The 16,986-nt window shown below is 38.7% G+C and overlaps 1 protein-coding gene across 1 annotated transcript in view; it reads right to left on the bottom strand.

Annotated features, from left to right (window-relative positions):
• Positions 1-16,986, bottom strand: part of SRGAP3 (SLIT-ROBO Rho GTPase activating protein 3) — a 208,621-nt gene that overhangs the window by 91,477 nt on the left and 100,158 nt on the right. Inside the window, exon 3 of the mRNA XM_088134308.1 lies at positions 11,382-11,544. Coding sequence (XP_087990434.1) covers positions 11,382-11,544 — 163 coding nt within the window. The remainder of the gene's footprint in view (positions 1-11,381; positions 11,545-16,986) is intronic.

The raw sequence follows: 16,986 nt of genomic DNA, 5'->3' as shown, positions 1-16,986 counted from the left end.
TACAGTATTGGCATCCTTTAATACTTGTGCTAGCTGTTTCTTTGCAACAAGCTTCAATGCAGGCAACCTTATTCTCTTCTTTTTGTGCTGTTCTAGACGCTCAGTTACTCTTTGTTTCAATTCCTCTTGTTTTTTAGTCAGAGGGCTTTGTTCTTTCTGAGGAGAAGGCAGAGGAGAGGGTGCCTGGTCTGGGAATGAAAATGATTCAATAGCTATGCTGGCTTCCTCTACTGCTGACTCCCCCTGGTTTGCCTCTACAGTCTGAGCTACTTCTGGCAAAGCTTTGATTTCTTTGCTCTGGGTAGACCTTTGCAGTTCTTCCAATTCTACTTCTGTGAATACTTTATTGCGTATTATAAATCAGCGTTGATCTGCTAGTCTTTGTTCTGTTATTTCTGATTCTGGATATTGTTCTTTCCAGAACTGGTACATTCTTTTCAGATATCCTTTTCTCGCTGAACTTGATTTGTAATAGCAGATCATTATTTCTTTGTTTTCAGTCTCCATATATTTGCGACAGGCAAACAACTTTTGTTCCAGTAATCCTGCAGCTGCTGGCCCTGGTTGCTCAGCCAACAGTCCGGAGTCCTATAGCCTACTTGTCACCAGATGTCCAGGAAATAGAACATCTAGCGTGGTCCTTGTTGACCTGGGTGATGACCGATCCAGTATAGGTTTCTGTAAATTATGTCTCACCATATTATTTATGGGAGAGACACTCTTTGTCTAGCTCCTCTGATGAGACCTGGTTGAACCACTGGCATAACTCTCATCCTCCTCAGAACATGCAAGCCCCACAACCATATCAAGGTAGTGCCTCATTGGGAGAATAATAAAAATTATTATTGTTGGTTGCACAGTCAGCCAGATGTTTAGACTGGATTTGGCATTTTTATCTACCTATCAAGTCCTTCCTAAGGACCTGGGATGGGCAGATGTTGTTGTTTGATGGTGTTAAAGGTATCATCCCAGGATATAAACTGTTCCAAGTAAAGCTTCCTTTTGCAATTGACTGATGGTGATTTTGTCAATGCTGATAGTCTTCAAGTGGTACTCCAGATGTTTTGGGATTGCACCCAAGGCACCTATTACTATTGGTACTATCTTTGCTTTCTTTTGCCACATTTGTTCTATTTTTGTTTGCAGGTCTTTGTATCTTGTGATTTTTTCCAGTTTTTTCTCTTCTATTCTGCAGTCTCCAGGTATTGCAATGTCCACTATCCAGACTTGAATGAAGAACAGAAAAGAGACATGGCAAGGCAAAAGTATTACATGGCCAGTACACAAAAAAACTAGCAGGTAAAGCAGATAACAACAAGCCCTGGCAATGGCTAAAAGCAGGAAAGTTGAAGAAAGAGACAGAGGGGCTAATTCTGGCTGCACAAGACCAAGCCTTAAGAACAAATGCACATAAAGCCAGAATTGAGAAGACAGCAACAAGCAGCAAATGCCACCTCTGCAAAGAAGCTGAAGAAACAGTGGACCACCTAGTTAACTGCTACAAGAAGACTGCACAGACTGACTACAAACAATGGCATGACAAAGTAGCAAAAATGATGATGATGATGATGATGATGATGATGATGATGATGATGACGACAATGACAACAAAGACCTGGCTGTTCCCCAGGTTTTCAGGCCAGAGGTTTAGGCAAACTCTGTAGTTGATGTGATTTTATGATTGGAAGATATCGTTTACCTTGGGTATCATGGGTTATTCCCTTTCATGGATCACTGCCTTGTCGTGGCAAAGGGGCTTGCATAACTCAATGAAGCCATGAGCTATACCGTGCAGGGCCGCCCAAGATGAACAGGTAATGGTGGAGAGTTCTGACAAAACGTGGTCCACTGGAGAAGGAAATGGCAACCCACTCCAGTATCCTTGCCAAAAAAACCCCATGGACAATATCAAAAGGCTAAAAGATATGACGCCAGAAGATAAGCCCCTCAGGTCGGAAGGTGTCCAATATGCTACTGGGGAAGAGCGGAGGGCAATTCCAAGTAGCTCCAGAAACAGTGAAGCAGCTGGGCCAAAGCCAAAAAGACGCTCAGTCGTGGATGTATCTGGAAGTGAAAAGAAGGTCCGATGCTGTAAAGAACAATATTACATAGGAACCTGGAATGTAAGATCTATGAATCAAGGCAAGCTGGAAGTGGTCAAACATGAGATGACAAGATTGAACATCAACATCTTGGGAATCAGCGAATTAAAATGGATGGGAATGGGTGAATTTAATTCAGGTGACCATTATATCTACTACTCTGGGCAAGAAACCTTTAGAAGAAATGGAGTAGCCCTCATAGTCAATAAAAGAATGGGAAAGGCAATAATGGGGTACAACCTCAAAAATGACAGAATGATCTCAGTGTGAATCCAAGGCAAACTATTCAACATCACAATAATCCAAGTCTATGCCCCAACCACTGATACTGAAGTTAACCAGTTCTATGAAGACCTACAACACCTTCTAGAACTAGCACCATAAAAAGATGTCCTTTTCATCATAGGGGATTGGGATGCTAAAGTAGGAAGTCAAGACAATCAGAATAACAAGCAGGTTTGGCCTTGGAGTACAAAATGAAGCAGGACAAAGGCTAATAGAGCTTTGTCAAGAGAACAAGCTGATCATAGCAAACACTCTTTTCCAACAACACAAGACATGACTCTACACATGGACATCACCAGATGGTCAATACCGAAACCAGATTGATTATATACTTTGCAGCCAAAGATGGAGAAGCTCTATACAGACAGCAAAAACAAGACCAGGAGCTGACTGTGGCTCAGATCATGAGCTTCTTACTGCAAAATTTAGGCTTAAATTGAAGAATGTAGGGAAAACCACTAGACCACTCAGGTATGACTTAGATCATATTCCTTGTGAGTACACAGTGAAGGTGATGAATAGATTTAGGGGATTAGATTTGGTAGACAGAGTGCCTGAAGAACTATGGACAGAGGTCCGTAACATTGTACAGGAGGCAGCAACTAAAACCATCCCAAGGAAAAAGAAATGCAAGAAAGCAAAATGGCTGTCTGATGAGGCTTTACAAATAGCAGGGACCTAACAGAAGCAGAAGAGATTAAGAAGAGGTGGCAAGAATACACAGAAGAACTATACAAGAAAGGTCTTAATGTCCCTGATGTCCACGCTGGTGTGGTCACTGACCTTGGGCCAGACATCCTAGAAAGCAAAGTCAAGTGGACCTTAGGAAGCATTACTAACAACAAAGCTAGTGGAGATGACAGTATTCCAGCTGAGCTATTTAAAATACTAAAAGATGATTCTGTTAAAGTGCTGCACTCAATATGCCAGCAAGTTTGGAAAACGCAACAGTAGTCACAGGATTGGAGAAGGTCAGTTTATGTTTCAATTCCAAAGAAGGGCAATGCCAAAGAATACTCAAACTACTGCACAATTGCGCTTATTTCACATGCTGGCAAGGTTATGCTCAAAATCCTACAAGCTAGGCTTCAGCAGTACGTGAACCGAGAACTACCAGATGTACAAGCTGGGTTCGAAGAGGCAGAGGAACTAGTGATCAAATTGCCAACATTCACTGGATCATGGAGAAAGCACGAGAATTCCAGAAAAACATCTACTTCTGCTTCATTGACTATGCAAAAGCCTTTGATTGTGTGGATCACAACAAAGTGTGGCAAATTCTTAAAGAGATGGGGGTATCAGACCACCTTACCTATCTCCTGAGAAATCTGTATGCAGGCCAAGAAGCAACAGTCAGAACCGGTCATGGAACAACCGATTGGTTCAAAATAGGGAAAGGAGTACAACAAGGATGTATACTGTCACCCTGCTTACTTAACTTATATGCAGAGTACATCATGAGAAATGCCAGGCTGGAAGAATCACAAGCTGGAATTAAGACTGCAGGGAGAAATATCAACAACCTCAGATATGCAGACGATACCACCCTAATGGCAGAAAGTGAAGAAGAACTAAAGAGCCTCTTGATGAGGGTGAAAGAGGAGAGTGCAAAAGGTGACTTGAAACTCAACATTAAAAAAAAACTAAGATCATGGCATCTGGACCCATCAATTCCTGGCAAATAGATGGGGTAGACATGATAGCAGTAACAGACTTTATTTATTTGGGCTCTAAGATCACCGCAGATGGAGACTGCAGCCATGAAATTAAAAGATGCTTGCTCCTTGGGAGGAAAGCTATGGCAAACCTAGACAGCATATTAAAAAGCAGAGACATCACCTTGCCGACAAAGATCCGCATAATCAAAGCTATGTTTTTTCCAGTAGCAATGTATGGCTGTGAGAGCTGGACCATAAAGAAGGCTGAGCGCCAAAGAATTGATGCCTTTGAGCTGTGGTGCTGGAGAAGACTCTTAAGAGTCCCTTGGACTGCTAGGAGGTCAAACCAGTCAATCCTAAAGGAAATCAACCCTGACTGCTCATTGGAAGAATTGATACTGAAGGTCAAGCTCAGATACTTTGGCCACCTAATGCAAAGAGAGGACTCTTTGGAAAAGATCCTGATGCTGGGAAAGACTGGAGGCAAAAGGAGAAGGGGACGGCAGAGGATGAGATGGTTAGATAGCATCACCAAAGCAATGAACATGAAATTGAGCAAACTCCAGGAGGCAGTGAAGGACAGGAAGGCCTGGTGCGATATTGTTCATGGGGTCACGAAGAGTCGGACACGATGTAATGACTGAACAACAACATCATGGGTTATTGCTTTTAATTGTTGGGTTTTAAATCTATATACACCACCCAGAGTCACTGTTGTGAGATGGGCAGCCATATAAATTATTTAAGTAAATAAAAAATAAATTATTAGTTGGACTACTTTCAGAAACAACAAAATATGACTGGTTAATAGGAATAATGGATTACATCGATTAAAACTTATACAGTTCTCAATAGTTTCCCATAAGCAATTCAACTACACTTACCAGGCTCCCTGTTCCCACCTTACTTTTTATATTTATATTTATATTTATATGTGTATCTGCATACATGAAAAAGGTATTCAAGATTTCTTTACTTCAAAAATATCTTTGGCTCTACATGATCCCAATTTTGCAAAAGCACATCATCTCCCCTCAAAATTCCAAACATCAGCCCAAAGTGGTTAGGGATCCCTGAAATGAAATATGAGTGCTCAAGGCCAAGAACAATTGCCCAAATTAAAGATAAAATACAGACCCATATTTCATAGCTGTCTGTCAGGACTAAATGAAGCATTTTTCTCTCTGACTCATATTTTGCACCCCAAATATTAATGGAAAATCTATGGCTCATTTTACCCTGTTGAAAATATGAAACCCTATAAGATCACCCTTCTTTAGACTGAACTCCAATAATTAAACTTTGAAAATATGGATTGAAAGGAACTCAATCCACTTTCATTCTATAAACCTTGCTTACACCTCACATCCTTCCTCTTTTCTAAAACTATAGGAACTATAGGAACTAGAAAATGGTTGTTCTATATCACTGAACCAATGCTGATGAGAAGAGCTGGGAGCTACTGATGAATCAGCTGCCATGATAAAGGCAAGGAAAAAAAATCACCATATATTCCCTGGCCCTAATTGCAAGGTAAGTAACCTTGGATGGCTAGGTGCCTTGTCCATATATAGCAGAGCAGCAGTTGAAGAGACAGGCAGCAACTATTATCCAAAGACTGACAAAAGGCCATTTTACATCCTCACTCATATTCAATTATTATTGACTTATTTTTAAAAGAGAAAAAAATCACCTTAAAGGCTTATTTTGTTGTACTTCCTTGGATGCTGCTAAATTCTGCCATACAGCTATTAAAATTCAGCAGGAGCTGACATTTCCCAAGTATGTTTTTCAGACTCCTGCTATTAAGCTTTGATTAGGGACAAAGTTTTAGTTTTACACAATACCATGATTTTACTCTCAGTATTTAGGTCATTCTGAACTTAGTTTCTAGGTCCTTTTAGTTTAGTATTAACAATAGTATGTTATTCCCCTACATGGAAAATAATCCAAATCGATGTTTTGTATGGCGCTGTTGTTAGATCGTTTCTGTTTTACTTCGTTTTTCTTCTTGCTTTTATGCTGGTCCTCAACCAAAATAAATGATGGATTTTTTTCTAGTCTATCATCCATTCACATCGCATGCCCGAAGTATGTGTATTTCCTACTCTCAGGTCAACCCCACAGGGTAGCAGTCAATCTTTATTTGACCCAGGACAGATTGACTGGATCCTCTTATGGTCCATGATATTATTCATAATCTTTTCAAAATGCATAACGATGTCCAAATTTCTTTTTTTTAAACTTCTCTGATTTTCCTTTTTAAAAACGTTCCTCCATTGGTTGCCATTCTTGACTGAAATGTCTTTCTTCTTCCTTTCTTGCTTTACAATGCAGGTCTGTGTTCAGTTACTCTATACGCATCTTGTTGCTCAAGGCTTTTTTCCCTTGGATATCATGGTAGCTTGCCCTGAAAGCCAATGAGATCTTTTCCTCTTAGAAATTCTGGGAATATTCTTTTTGGCTTTAGTTTTCACAGTGTCCCGTATCTCTTTCTGTGGCTCCTCATGTTCTCTTTTGCATAAATTAAGTATACTGAGTCTGTTTTTTATACTGTTCTTATAATTTGATTGTATGTTTCCTGCCTAAAAATCTTACAGAATGTATTCACGTTTGTAATCCCAGGATCAAAGACAGATGACCAATCCTCCAACCATCACCAACTAGAGGCAATTCACATATGAATCAATCATAGACATGTTTATATCTTTTATTGTTTACGGTAACTGTTTTTATTTACACAATGAAAATACCCATTTGCAATGGAAAATTTCAGCATCTATTACCATTTCTGCATGTATCGCCCCACAAGATATCAAAACCTATTAATAAATCAAAGGAAGAAATTAAAAGTGACATTTTTGAAACAAAATGTTACTCCAATTTACAATCAGGGAAAATCTTCAACAGCTGCAAAACAATTAGGACTGTTCCTAACCCTTAAGGTGTCAACCATTTCATAGCACATGTTATTAAAATGGATTTCAGCACAATCTCTATAGAGCTGTATAAAATCCTGGAAAATTTATTTCAAGAAGCAATCTTCCATTAATTGAAGCAACAGATACAAGTCTCATTCATGCAACCATTTTAAAGTGTCAGGCGACTTCCATCCCCCTCCATTTTCACATGATAAAATAATCCTATTTTTGTGCTTCATTCTTATTCATTAAACTAATTCACATTAGTCATCCTGGCTTAAAAGACAGTGAATAGTTCATGAAAACAACCATGCGGTACAACTTCAAATTAAAAAGGCTAACTGTTCCCAGAATGTAATAACTGATGAAAATATCTCTTTTTCCAAAATCAACAAGATCTTTTTGTCATAGGTATCTACTTTGGAAGTTTATGGCTGGGAAGATGGTAAATCCTGCCCTTATTGACAAACACTTGGCTTGCTGATATTCTAATGTCAAGCAATAATGTCATGATGTCAGATGTGTGCTTTGTTTTCTTGAATGCTACCCAAAAATAACAAATACAGGTAGTCCTCACTTAGTGACTGCCTCATTTAGCAACTGTTTGCAGTTATGACGGTGATGAAAAAATAACTTTACGACCAATCCTCCCATTTATGAACTTCACAGTTCTGTAAAGCAAAGGAAAGCTGAAGTGAAATCATAAGCAGTCATGGTTTCACTTAGCAACCGCTTCGCTTAATGAGTGCGTTGCCAGTCCCAATTGTGGTCACCAAAGAAGGACTACCTGTACATGAATAGGAAAGAAAAGGCTTGGAGTGATGCAAACCTGGTTAAAGGGAAAAAAGGCTAGCTTTGGAAACGTAAGGTACTGTTTGTATATTGGTAAATTTCACCAATAAGAGCATATTCCAACACGGACCAAGCCTTCAGCTGTGGCTTTAACTCATTATTTCCAGAGACGTGTGAACTCTACTGAGACATCAACCTCAAAGGAGATATTGTGAACAGAATCTCAGATGCATATGCAAAACTGAATAATGTGGCTTCAGCCTGATTAAAAGGAAGTGCTACATAAGGCAAGCTCCAGATGGAGTCAAGGCTAATGTTATCTCTTTTTCAGCATAGTAAACGGAGGAAATATTGTTAATACAGATCTAATGGACAAACCAGAAAATCTGCAGTTTCAAACTACCTTCCCAAGAATCACTACTGAAACTCTAGCCACATCTATGCCTATAGACTTAATCAAATAAATGTGCCAGTAAATAAATACACTCGTTTATTTGTTTATATTTATTTTATTTTATTTATATTTCAAATTTAGATATCGCCCATCTCACAAAAAGTGACTTTATTTATTTATTTATTTATTTAGCAAATTTATATGGCCGTGCATCTTAATAATAACTCTATGTGGCTAACAAAAATATAGATAAAAACACAATATATATATTTTTAAGACCTATGAAACAATAGCAATTTAAAAATGATTGAGGTATCTCACAGCTACGACAACATAAAACAAGACATCCATCCCAGGTTCCACTAACATTCCAACCCCATTGCCTGATGGAAAATCCAGGTCTTCATGGACTTCTGAAGCCAATGAGACTTGGGAGCCACCTGAATCTCATAGGGGAGGTTGTTCCATAAGGCAGGCACCATGACTGAGAAGGCACACTTCCTGGGTCCCATTAGATTGTTTCTCAGAAGGGACCTGCCAAATCGGATGGAACAGGCAGAAACCATTAGAGACAGGTGGTCTCACAAGTAACCTGGTCCTATTCTATGCAGGGCTTTAAAGGTGACAACTAGCATACTGAATTACACCTGGAAGCCTATGGGGAACCAGTGCAGCTCTCATAGCAGTGGGGTTATGTGGGAGTACCACTGTGCATCCAAAACTGCATATGCCGCTGCACTCTGGACCAACTGCAGCTTCTGAATGCTTTTCAAGGGCAGCCCCAAGTAGAGTGCATTGCAACAATCCAATCAGAAAGTGACTAAGGCATGAGTGACCATGAATAATGATCCCAATCCAGGAACAGGTACAACTGACGCATAAGATGAATTTGTGAAACAGACCTTCTGGCCAGAGCTGCCACCTGCTCCTCAAGCAGGAGTTGTGAGTTGTGCAACAAGCCTGTCTGGGAAAGTGCTGCCCCATGCAGAGTTAATGATGTAAAATGTCCAGAACCAAGAGTCTCCACAGCTATTTAATCTTATTAGGTTTGAGTTGAACCCTGTTATTACCTATCCAGAACCTCTCCACCTTCAGGCACCGGGAAAGAACCTTGACAGCATCACTTGGATGACTTGGAGAGAGATGTACAATTGAGTATCATCAGCATATTGATACTTCATCTGTACTGATGAATGACCACACCCAGTGGTCTCATGTAGATGTTAAATCGATGTGGGAAGAGACTCAAGCCTTGAGACACCCTGTAAAACAGAGCCCTGGGCCTAGATCTCTCACCACCACCACCACCACCACCACCACCTGGAACCAGTCTCAGAGGAAGGAGGAGAATCTTCATAAAACTGTGCCCCCACTCCTGACTCCTTAAACTAATCCAGATGGATACCATGATTGATGGTATTGAAAGCTGCCAAAAGTTCAAGGAGGCCCAGGACAGAGATACCGCTTCCATCCCAAGCTGCCAGAGATCATCTACAAGGAAGATCAATGCCATCTCAGGAGTATAATTTGGCCTGAAACCTAACTGAAAAGGGTCTAAGTAATCCATTTCTCCAGGACCCTTTTTGAAATTCTCCAGGACAGTTGAATCTAGCAATTGCATTTTAACAGAATGCCATCACTTCCTTTAAAGCAGGCAGAACTGTCACTTCCCACAAAGAAGCATTTACCACCAAGGGTAAATCATGTCATCTCCTAAGAGGCCTTGACCAGCCAGGGGAGACCTGGATCTAAAGCATGGCTAAGGACCTTGTCCACCTCCTCTGGATTATCAGGTTCAAACTCTGCCCAGATAACTGAGCACAATGGTGTCTCAGTCAATTCTGTAGGACCTGCACAGCCAGAATCCAACTCCGAGCAAATCCGAATGCCTTGATCCAACAGATGCCTAGAAAAGTCCTCACAGAGAACATGCAGTGGTCCCCATGGTCCCTCCTAACCGGGAGTTACCTGCAGTAGACTCCCAGCAATAAAAGCAGAGAAATAAGGTGCCTGAGATGAACTGATTGAATAAGGCCCTCCTCCAAGCAATGGGGTGGCGGAGGGACCTAGAGAGAACTCCAAGGCTAACAGGGAGCAATCTGTCTATGACAAGGGACTAATGACAGTATCTCTAACTCCAATCACATTCCCACTGCCTCAAGACTAAAAGGAAATCTAGCATGTGACCCCCACTGTGCATCAGGTAATTGATATCTTGGCTCACTGTGGCAGCCATCAACTCCCAGGCAGCCTCTGATTCCAGGTCCAGAGGAAGCAGATTGAAAGCCCCAAACTGTAAGACACCTTCTCAGCCACAGCACTGAGCAGCTTGGGTAGGGAAGAACCTGGGCTGCTTCAGTTCCATTTCTCTAGAGCAGTGTTTCTCAACCTTGGCAACTTGAAGACGTGTGGACATGCTGGCTGGGGAATTCTGGGAGTTGAAGTCCACACGTCTTCAAGTTGCCAAGGTTGAGAAACACTGCTCTAGACCAACCCTAATAAAAGTCAGCTACTTAATACACTGCTGGGTTATATTCCTCTGAAGATTGTCACAGGTTTGTCTGCCTCCTAACAAAGCTAAGAAAATGGCATGGGTATTGACCAGCCTAAAGCATGACTTTTTGCGTTATCTAATACCCATCCAGAACAATGTCTCTTGCATTCATCTTCATAGCTTTTCAGTTTCTTTTAACATGTCCAGATAAATACAGGCTATTGTGATGCCATGGCAAAAATCATTGATACTATTACAACAGAATACAGATTATTACACAACAGAGAAGGAGAGATTAATAAATGGCAGCTTATCATATTAGCTGTCCTCTATTTTGTCGTGTCTTAAAATGGATATGTCATCACCAGCAAATCCTTGTCTACCTGCAAACATGTGAATGCTGGGAAAATGTTATGCATTTAGGAGTCCAGAATATAGTGCACCACAGAGAAACAGAAATCCTTTGATATAACAAAACATGTCCAGGCAGATTTCCTTATTAATAGGCGAAGAGCGGACAGTTCAACACTCAAAGTTTATTTCTGCTCTCCCCAGCATGATTTTATCCAATTCTCATTCGGTTCCTCTCTTCCCACCCAGAACCTTCAGAGAAAAGGTCCCATCAGAATCCATGCTTGTTCTTCCATATATCTGACATGTACATGCAAAACTGAATTGGTTTTAGGCGTGACCCTTCTTTTGCCAGAAAAGATACAGTAAATAACACATGTTTACCTTTTTAAACAGCCGAATAACATCCTCACTTATCTGGGAGAGCCTGACAATGACATTATTCATGAAGATGTCATTCAGAGTGGCATGGTCTCTGCTCTCTCTTCGGGTCTGTGTCAATACCAGATACCAGCAGTTCACAGGAGAAAGAAGGTGTTGATCCTTCCTATAAGCAGAGAGGAAGGAAAAATGAAAAATGAAAAAAAAAACCTAGTTCACACATGAGGGCATTTTCTTTGATCTCAATAGTAATGATTTTTGGTGAATATACTCTGCTTTCAGAGTTTGCCAAAAGAGCAAAAAGAGTCTGAATTCACCTTTCCTATCAAGTGTGCTTCTTCTAGATGGCTGCCTCAGCCTATTACAGATCATTAGCCAATATGATGTTGCAATTCGTAGTTGAAAAGTTTAGAAAATTCCTATGGGGTTCTTCGATTCCGAGAATATCTTTACAGAAAATGCAATCACCAATTAATGAGGGAGGACTGAGTTTTCCGAATCTGGAGCTATATCATCATGCTTACCTATTGTCAAGTATTAAATACTGGAAGTCAACAATTGGTGTCAATTTTCTGATTTGGGCAACTTTGGAATATACATATATAGCACCTTTGGTTGGGTAGACAGTATTAGGATCAAAATACACTAGAACTGTATAGTATCTCTGGAAACAATTATGTCAATTAGAAAGTTATGAAATGTAATGTCTAATAAAAGATTTGATCCCTTTTCCCATGCTAAATAGAATTTGTGGGGAAACCCAACTTTAAAAATTGGGAAAAAGATGGTGACATGGAAAAATTGGATGGAAGCAGGGATACTGATTTTGGACCAACTGATAGACAATGAAGATGAATTTTAACATACGTTGTGTTAAGAGATAAATATCATCTATCAGATGTAACCCAATGGCAATATTTACAGCTACAACATGTGTTAACAACATTGTTCGGACCAGTAGCATTTTCAGCTTCTGAGACACCTTAGATACTAAAACAACTTGTTAAACTAAATTAAACTAATTAGTTTTTATAGTAGTTTGATATGCAGATACTAAGAAATGAGTGGAATAAAGAATTAGATGTTCATATATTGCCTAGACAATGGGAGAGTGTCTACAGCAAGAGTATCAATGGACCTTAAACTATGACCTATTCAACAAAAAACAATATTTAGAATTTATTGGACTACGTCTGTATAGAAAAGGACTGTCTAAGACAGCATTCTGTTGGAAATGTAATAAAGATAATGCTTCTTTAAAACACATGTGTTTACAATGTCCTATACTTACTACGTTTTGGGAGAAAGTAGTTGATTATATAAATATGACTGTGCAAGAAAAGCTAAAATTTTCAGAGGATAATATTCTCTTGAATTACATACCTATTACATGGAATTTGACAACTGGACAATGTAATTGGATCCTCCCTGCTCGCCGCTTATTTTCAAATGAGATAAACAAGAGGTTTTTGTCTAATTCTAGTAATACCAAGAATCCTCAAATAATATTCCTTGTGTTATTCCTGTTAGCGTACCTCATTTTTGCTGAACTACAGTGCCTATGTTCTGTTCATAGTATCCCACTGCAAAGACATCTGCGTTTCTGGTTTCAGAGGGCACACATCTATTTGTGTATATATATGAATGAGAACACTGTGTAACACCAGATACTTACCCAAATAGTATAAGTCAATGAAAATACATATAGCAAAATGTATAAGGAATTGCAATAGTCATTTAACTAATGTTCTCAAATCTTGACCAACTTATTTTAAAATGGGTCATTTGAAGGATTTGACAATCCAGCTGTCTTGAGTGCTAAATCAGCTGAGAGACCATGAAAGAACATCTGAAAGTTTGTGGTGAGAATGAATTAACTCCAGATTTTCAGGAGCCAACTTTTCAGGAGGCCAACTTTATTTATCTACAGTAGACCTATGAGATCTGTGCCATAAAAATATAGATGTCAACTAGATAGAAGTTAGGAGACAAGGAAAACATTAACTCTTTGTGGTTATCTACTGGTTGTCCAGATTTCTGCAGCCCAGATCTGGTAGTCATAATCTACTGACATATAGGTCAGGACTGGCCTTCAAAGTTTATGCAAGGTAATCAATGATGGGAGAACTACAGTGAATTCAAGCCTATTCACCAGAGAAAGAAAAGATACAAATGGTCAGGGTGCTGAGGAATGTTATTAATGTGTAAAGCAAATAAAAGATTCAGCTTTGTTAAGCTCATTTTCCATTCTCCCTTTGAAACCATTATGTTCAATAATATATCACTTCTATTTAAAATTGATGAACCACTTTAGAAGCTTCAGCAGCAGCACAATTTCTCCCATTCATTCTATTCTTTGAGGCTTCTAAAAACAGGGAAGGTCACTACTATATCAAGATTTTACTATACAGAAGACACCCTTAGACAGCAAATTGAAAGAACAACTCGACCTGTGACCACAATAGCATGCCATAAAGATTAAAACATTTTAGGAAACAAACTATATTCAACAAGCTAAGGAAATAAAGCCCTAATTTGTTCAACCTACAAGATGTTCAACAAGCAGAGCAAAAATGAATGAGTCCCTCTTGAGGCCATGCTATTTAGAATATCAAGCTTAAAAAAAAATCCAACAAAATGGATTTTAGATTTAAGCAGTAAACGATAGACTTCTTGAAGATTGTTGATCTGTACATAAGAATACAGGCAGGGCACATTCCTGCGGATCATACATAAGATCTTCCATTGCTGATTAGATGGTTTGCTGTTATAGTTGCAAGCTTCCTCAATTTTAATGCTAAGCAACAGTCAGCTATCCTTATGCGTATAATTAAATTAAACTACATGAAGCTGATATTATGCTTCCTCCCTGAGAGATGACAGAGTAATGTTCATCCATGTCTCTTTCAGAGAGCAGGCTAAGAAGGAGATAAAAGTCTATGCATACAGGACATACATGTGTTTAATATTTTCTAGATCAGACTTTTCACCATGTTGATTCTGAATCCTGGGAACTGTATTCTAGAGGACACTAGACTAGGTAAAATGTTCTAGACTAGTCAATCATTCCCATCTGTTAGCTGTAGGAAGAAAGTACAAAGCAGAGAGGGGCACACCAGCATATGGGCAGTTTTTATCTTCCATGTACCTTTCCCATGTACTCAAGGTAGCAGGAATTCATTTTGTAATATATGACTAGACTGTGCTCTAAATACATTAATTCATTGAACTACTGTATTAGTTGGGTTCATATCCAGGCAAACAGTAGTAACATTATTCTCATAGCTAGCAAGCCTAAATACATTACCCCTACTTATTCCTATTACTTAGTTCCATCAAACATACTTCTTTTAAATAGCAGTCACAATCTTCAAATGACCACTTCATTCTCAGATATTTTAAGCTAGCCTGAAAATACTTTAGAACCAAGTTAACAGAACAGTAATTCTTGGAATAAACGTAATAAACTTATTTGCAACAGCTATGCCAGAAACTTCAATTAACCAGACTTCCTTTTAGCTCTATGAGTCTTGCTCCACCACTTTGAGTGTCACAAGGGGGAAAAGCACATGTGCACGCATTCAAAGCTTAAATCATTAATTAGCCCAGCAAAGATGGATAGATGAAGAGACCGCCAATGGCAAGAGTATCAACATGGATTGTTCTGCTCTGTCATTGTATTTTCCATTCTCTTCAGTAACAATATATTTGAGAGAATATGATCTCAAGCAAAATGATGAAATGTATTCCTCATGTTCAAACACTTAGCCCCTTTATGGACAATATACAGAAAAAGCAGCAGGACTTTCTTCCATTGTGCCTTTAAAATACTGAATGATTCTCCTATTCTTTCTTCCTTAAAGCAATAGATCTTTGTCCAGCCTCTTAGAATTACTGCTGTTTGGAAGATCTTCTCCGAATCAAAAATGTAATCTTCCTTTCACAAGCAATGAACAAGAAGGTTAGAGAAACAAATCAATGCACAAATACTATGCCTTGGTTAAACAAGCTTCAAAACAGGCCTGTGATTTAAACAGTGCCAATAATTAATAATCAGGGAGAGGAATAAAAGAACACAATTAACAGCAAGTTTATATTTTCATTTCTTTTTAAAATAACAAAATAAAATTCAAGATGCAAACAATAGTTCTATGTCTTTTCCCTGCCCTTCAAACACATTAGCCTAGAAGAGCCAACACCCTCCAGCTGCTTTTGTTTGGGGACTTAGAAATAATTAGTTCAACATTTGCAGTATGTTCCAGGGCTTGCTCAATCCATTCACCAGATGTTACTCTCCGATCCATCTGGCTGCCAAAATGAATGGAAGAGCCACAATGAGCTGCTTTTGCTCTTTAGCTGCAACAACAGCCACCAAGTTCATGGGTCTCATAAGGATTTCAAGCCCATTAAGTTTTGGTCCCTTCTTTCTTTTCATCCTAGCCTCTCCTAACCTCACTATTAATGCCTTTAGAAAAGATATATACACAAATATGTTGTTCTTTCTCAAGCAAGAAAAATATGCTGTGTGTAAATAGAAAAAAGAAGCACGCCTATTGAATTCTGATATTTTGGCAACTAGCTGGCACTGTATAAATTGTGCTCCTTTAAAATATAGATTGTTTTAAGCACCTGATCTTCTTGTCAGATTTGGCTGTTTTCCCAACTATAAATGGCAACAGTCATTAATCCTTTAATAACTTAGTGTAGAGATTGCTGGGTTAGATCATATGAATTTTGTATAGGGCAGCTTCATGTATGTTTTTATTTTAAAATACCAAATTGTTTAAAATTTTCTCTTGAATTAATCATCACCCATACAAGACCTAGTCTTACTTTTGGTTCTTCCCCCAACCTCATTTAGATAAGCACAAAGAACAGGGTCCTTTCACTTGTGATGCCAACATTTCTGAATGCTATTCCCAGGAATTTTACTAGATTTTATCTTCATGTATTTCAATTATAGTAGTAGTAGTAGTAGTAGTAGTAGTAGTAGTAGTAGTAAGCAGCAGCAGCTCTTCAGAAAAGGCTTATGGCTCATGTGGTTAAACAGATTGAAATTTACATTATAATTTAAAAGAGCATTTTTATAAATGATGGTATATGGCTCCAGAAATATTGTCTAGAATGTATAAAGGCATTTCAAATTTATGTTGGAAATGTGGACAACATGAAGGATCATTGCATCATGCCTGGTGGACTTGTAAAAAAGTCAAAAATTTCTGGGTTCAAATACATATAATGATACAAAGAATTTTAAAAATCAACATTCAACTGAAAACTTTTCTTACTGGGATTAATGGACAGCCCATTAGAAAAGAGCTATAGAAGATTATTTTTATATATGATTACTGCTGTGAGACTATTATATCCACAAAAATTAGAAGACTCTGAAATACCCACAACGGAGGAATGGTTGGTGAAGATGACAGAACTAGCAGAGATGGCAAAATTAACTTGTTTGATTGGAGAAAGATGAACAACTACATTTATCAGTGACTGGAAACCCCTTATGGACTTTTTGCTGAAAAAAGAGAAAAATGAAGTTGTGATTTATGGGTTTAAAGATTAGAAAGGGTAGCTTATGGAAAGAAGGAAATTATGGTATAAC

Source organism: Python bivittatus, unplaced genomic scaffold, assembly GCF_059951505.1.
Source record: "Python bivittatus isolate LINGU-HERP-01145 unplaced genomic scaffold, Pbiv_v1 ctg000080_np1212, whole genome shotgun sequence".
NCBI lineage: Eukaryota > Metazoa > Chordata > Lepidosauria > Squamata > Pythonidae > Python > Python bivittatus.
This window is presented reverse-complemented; position numbering and strand designations above follow the sequence as displayed.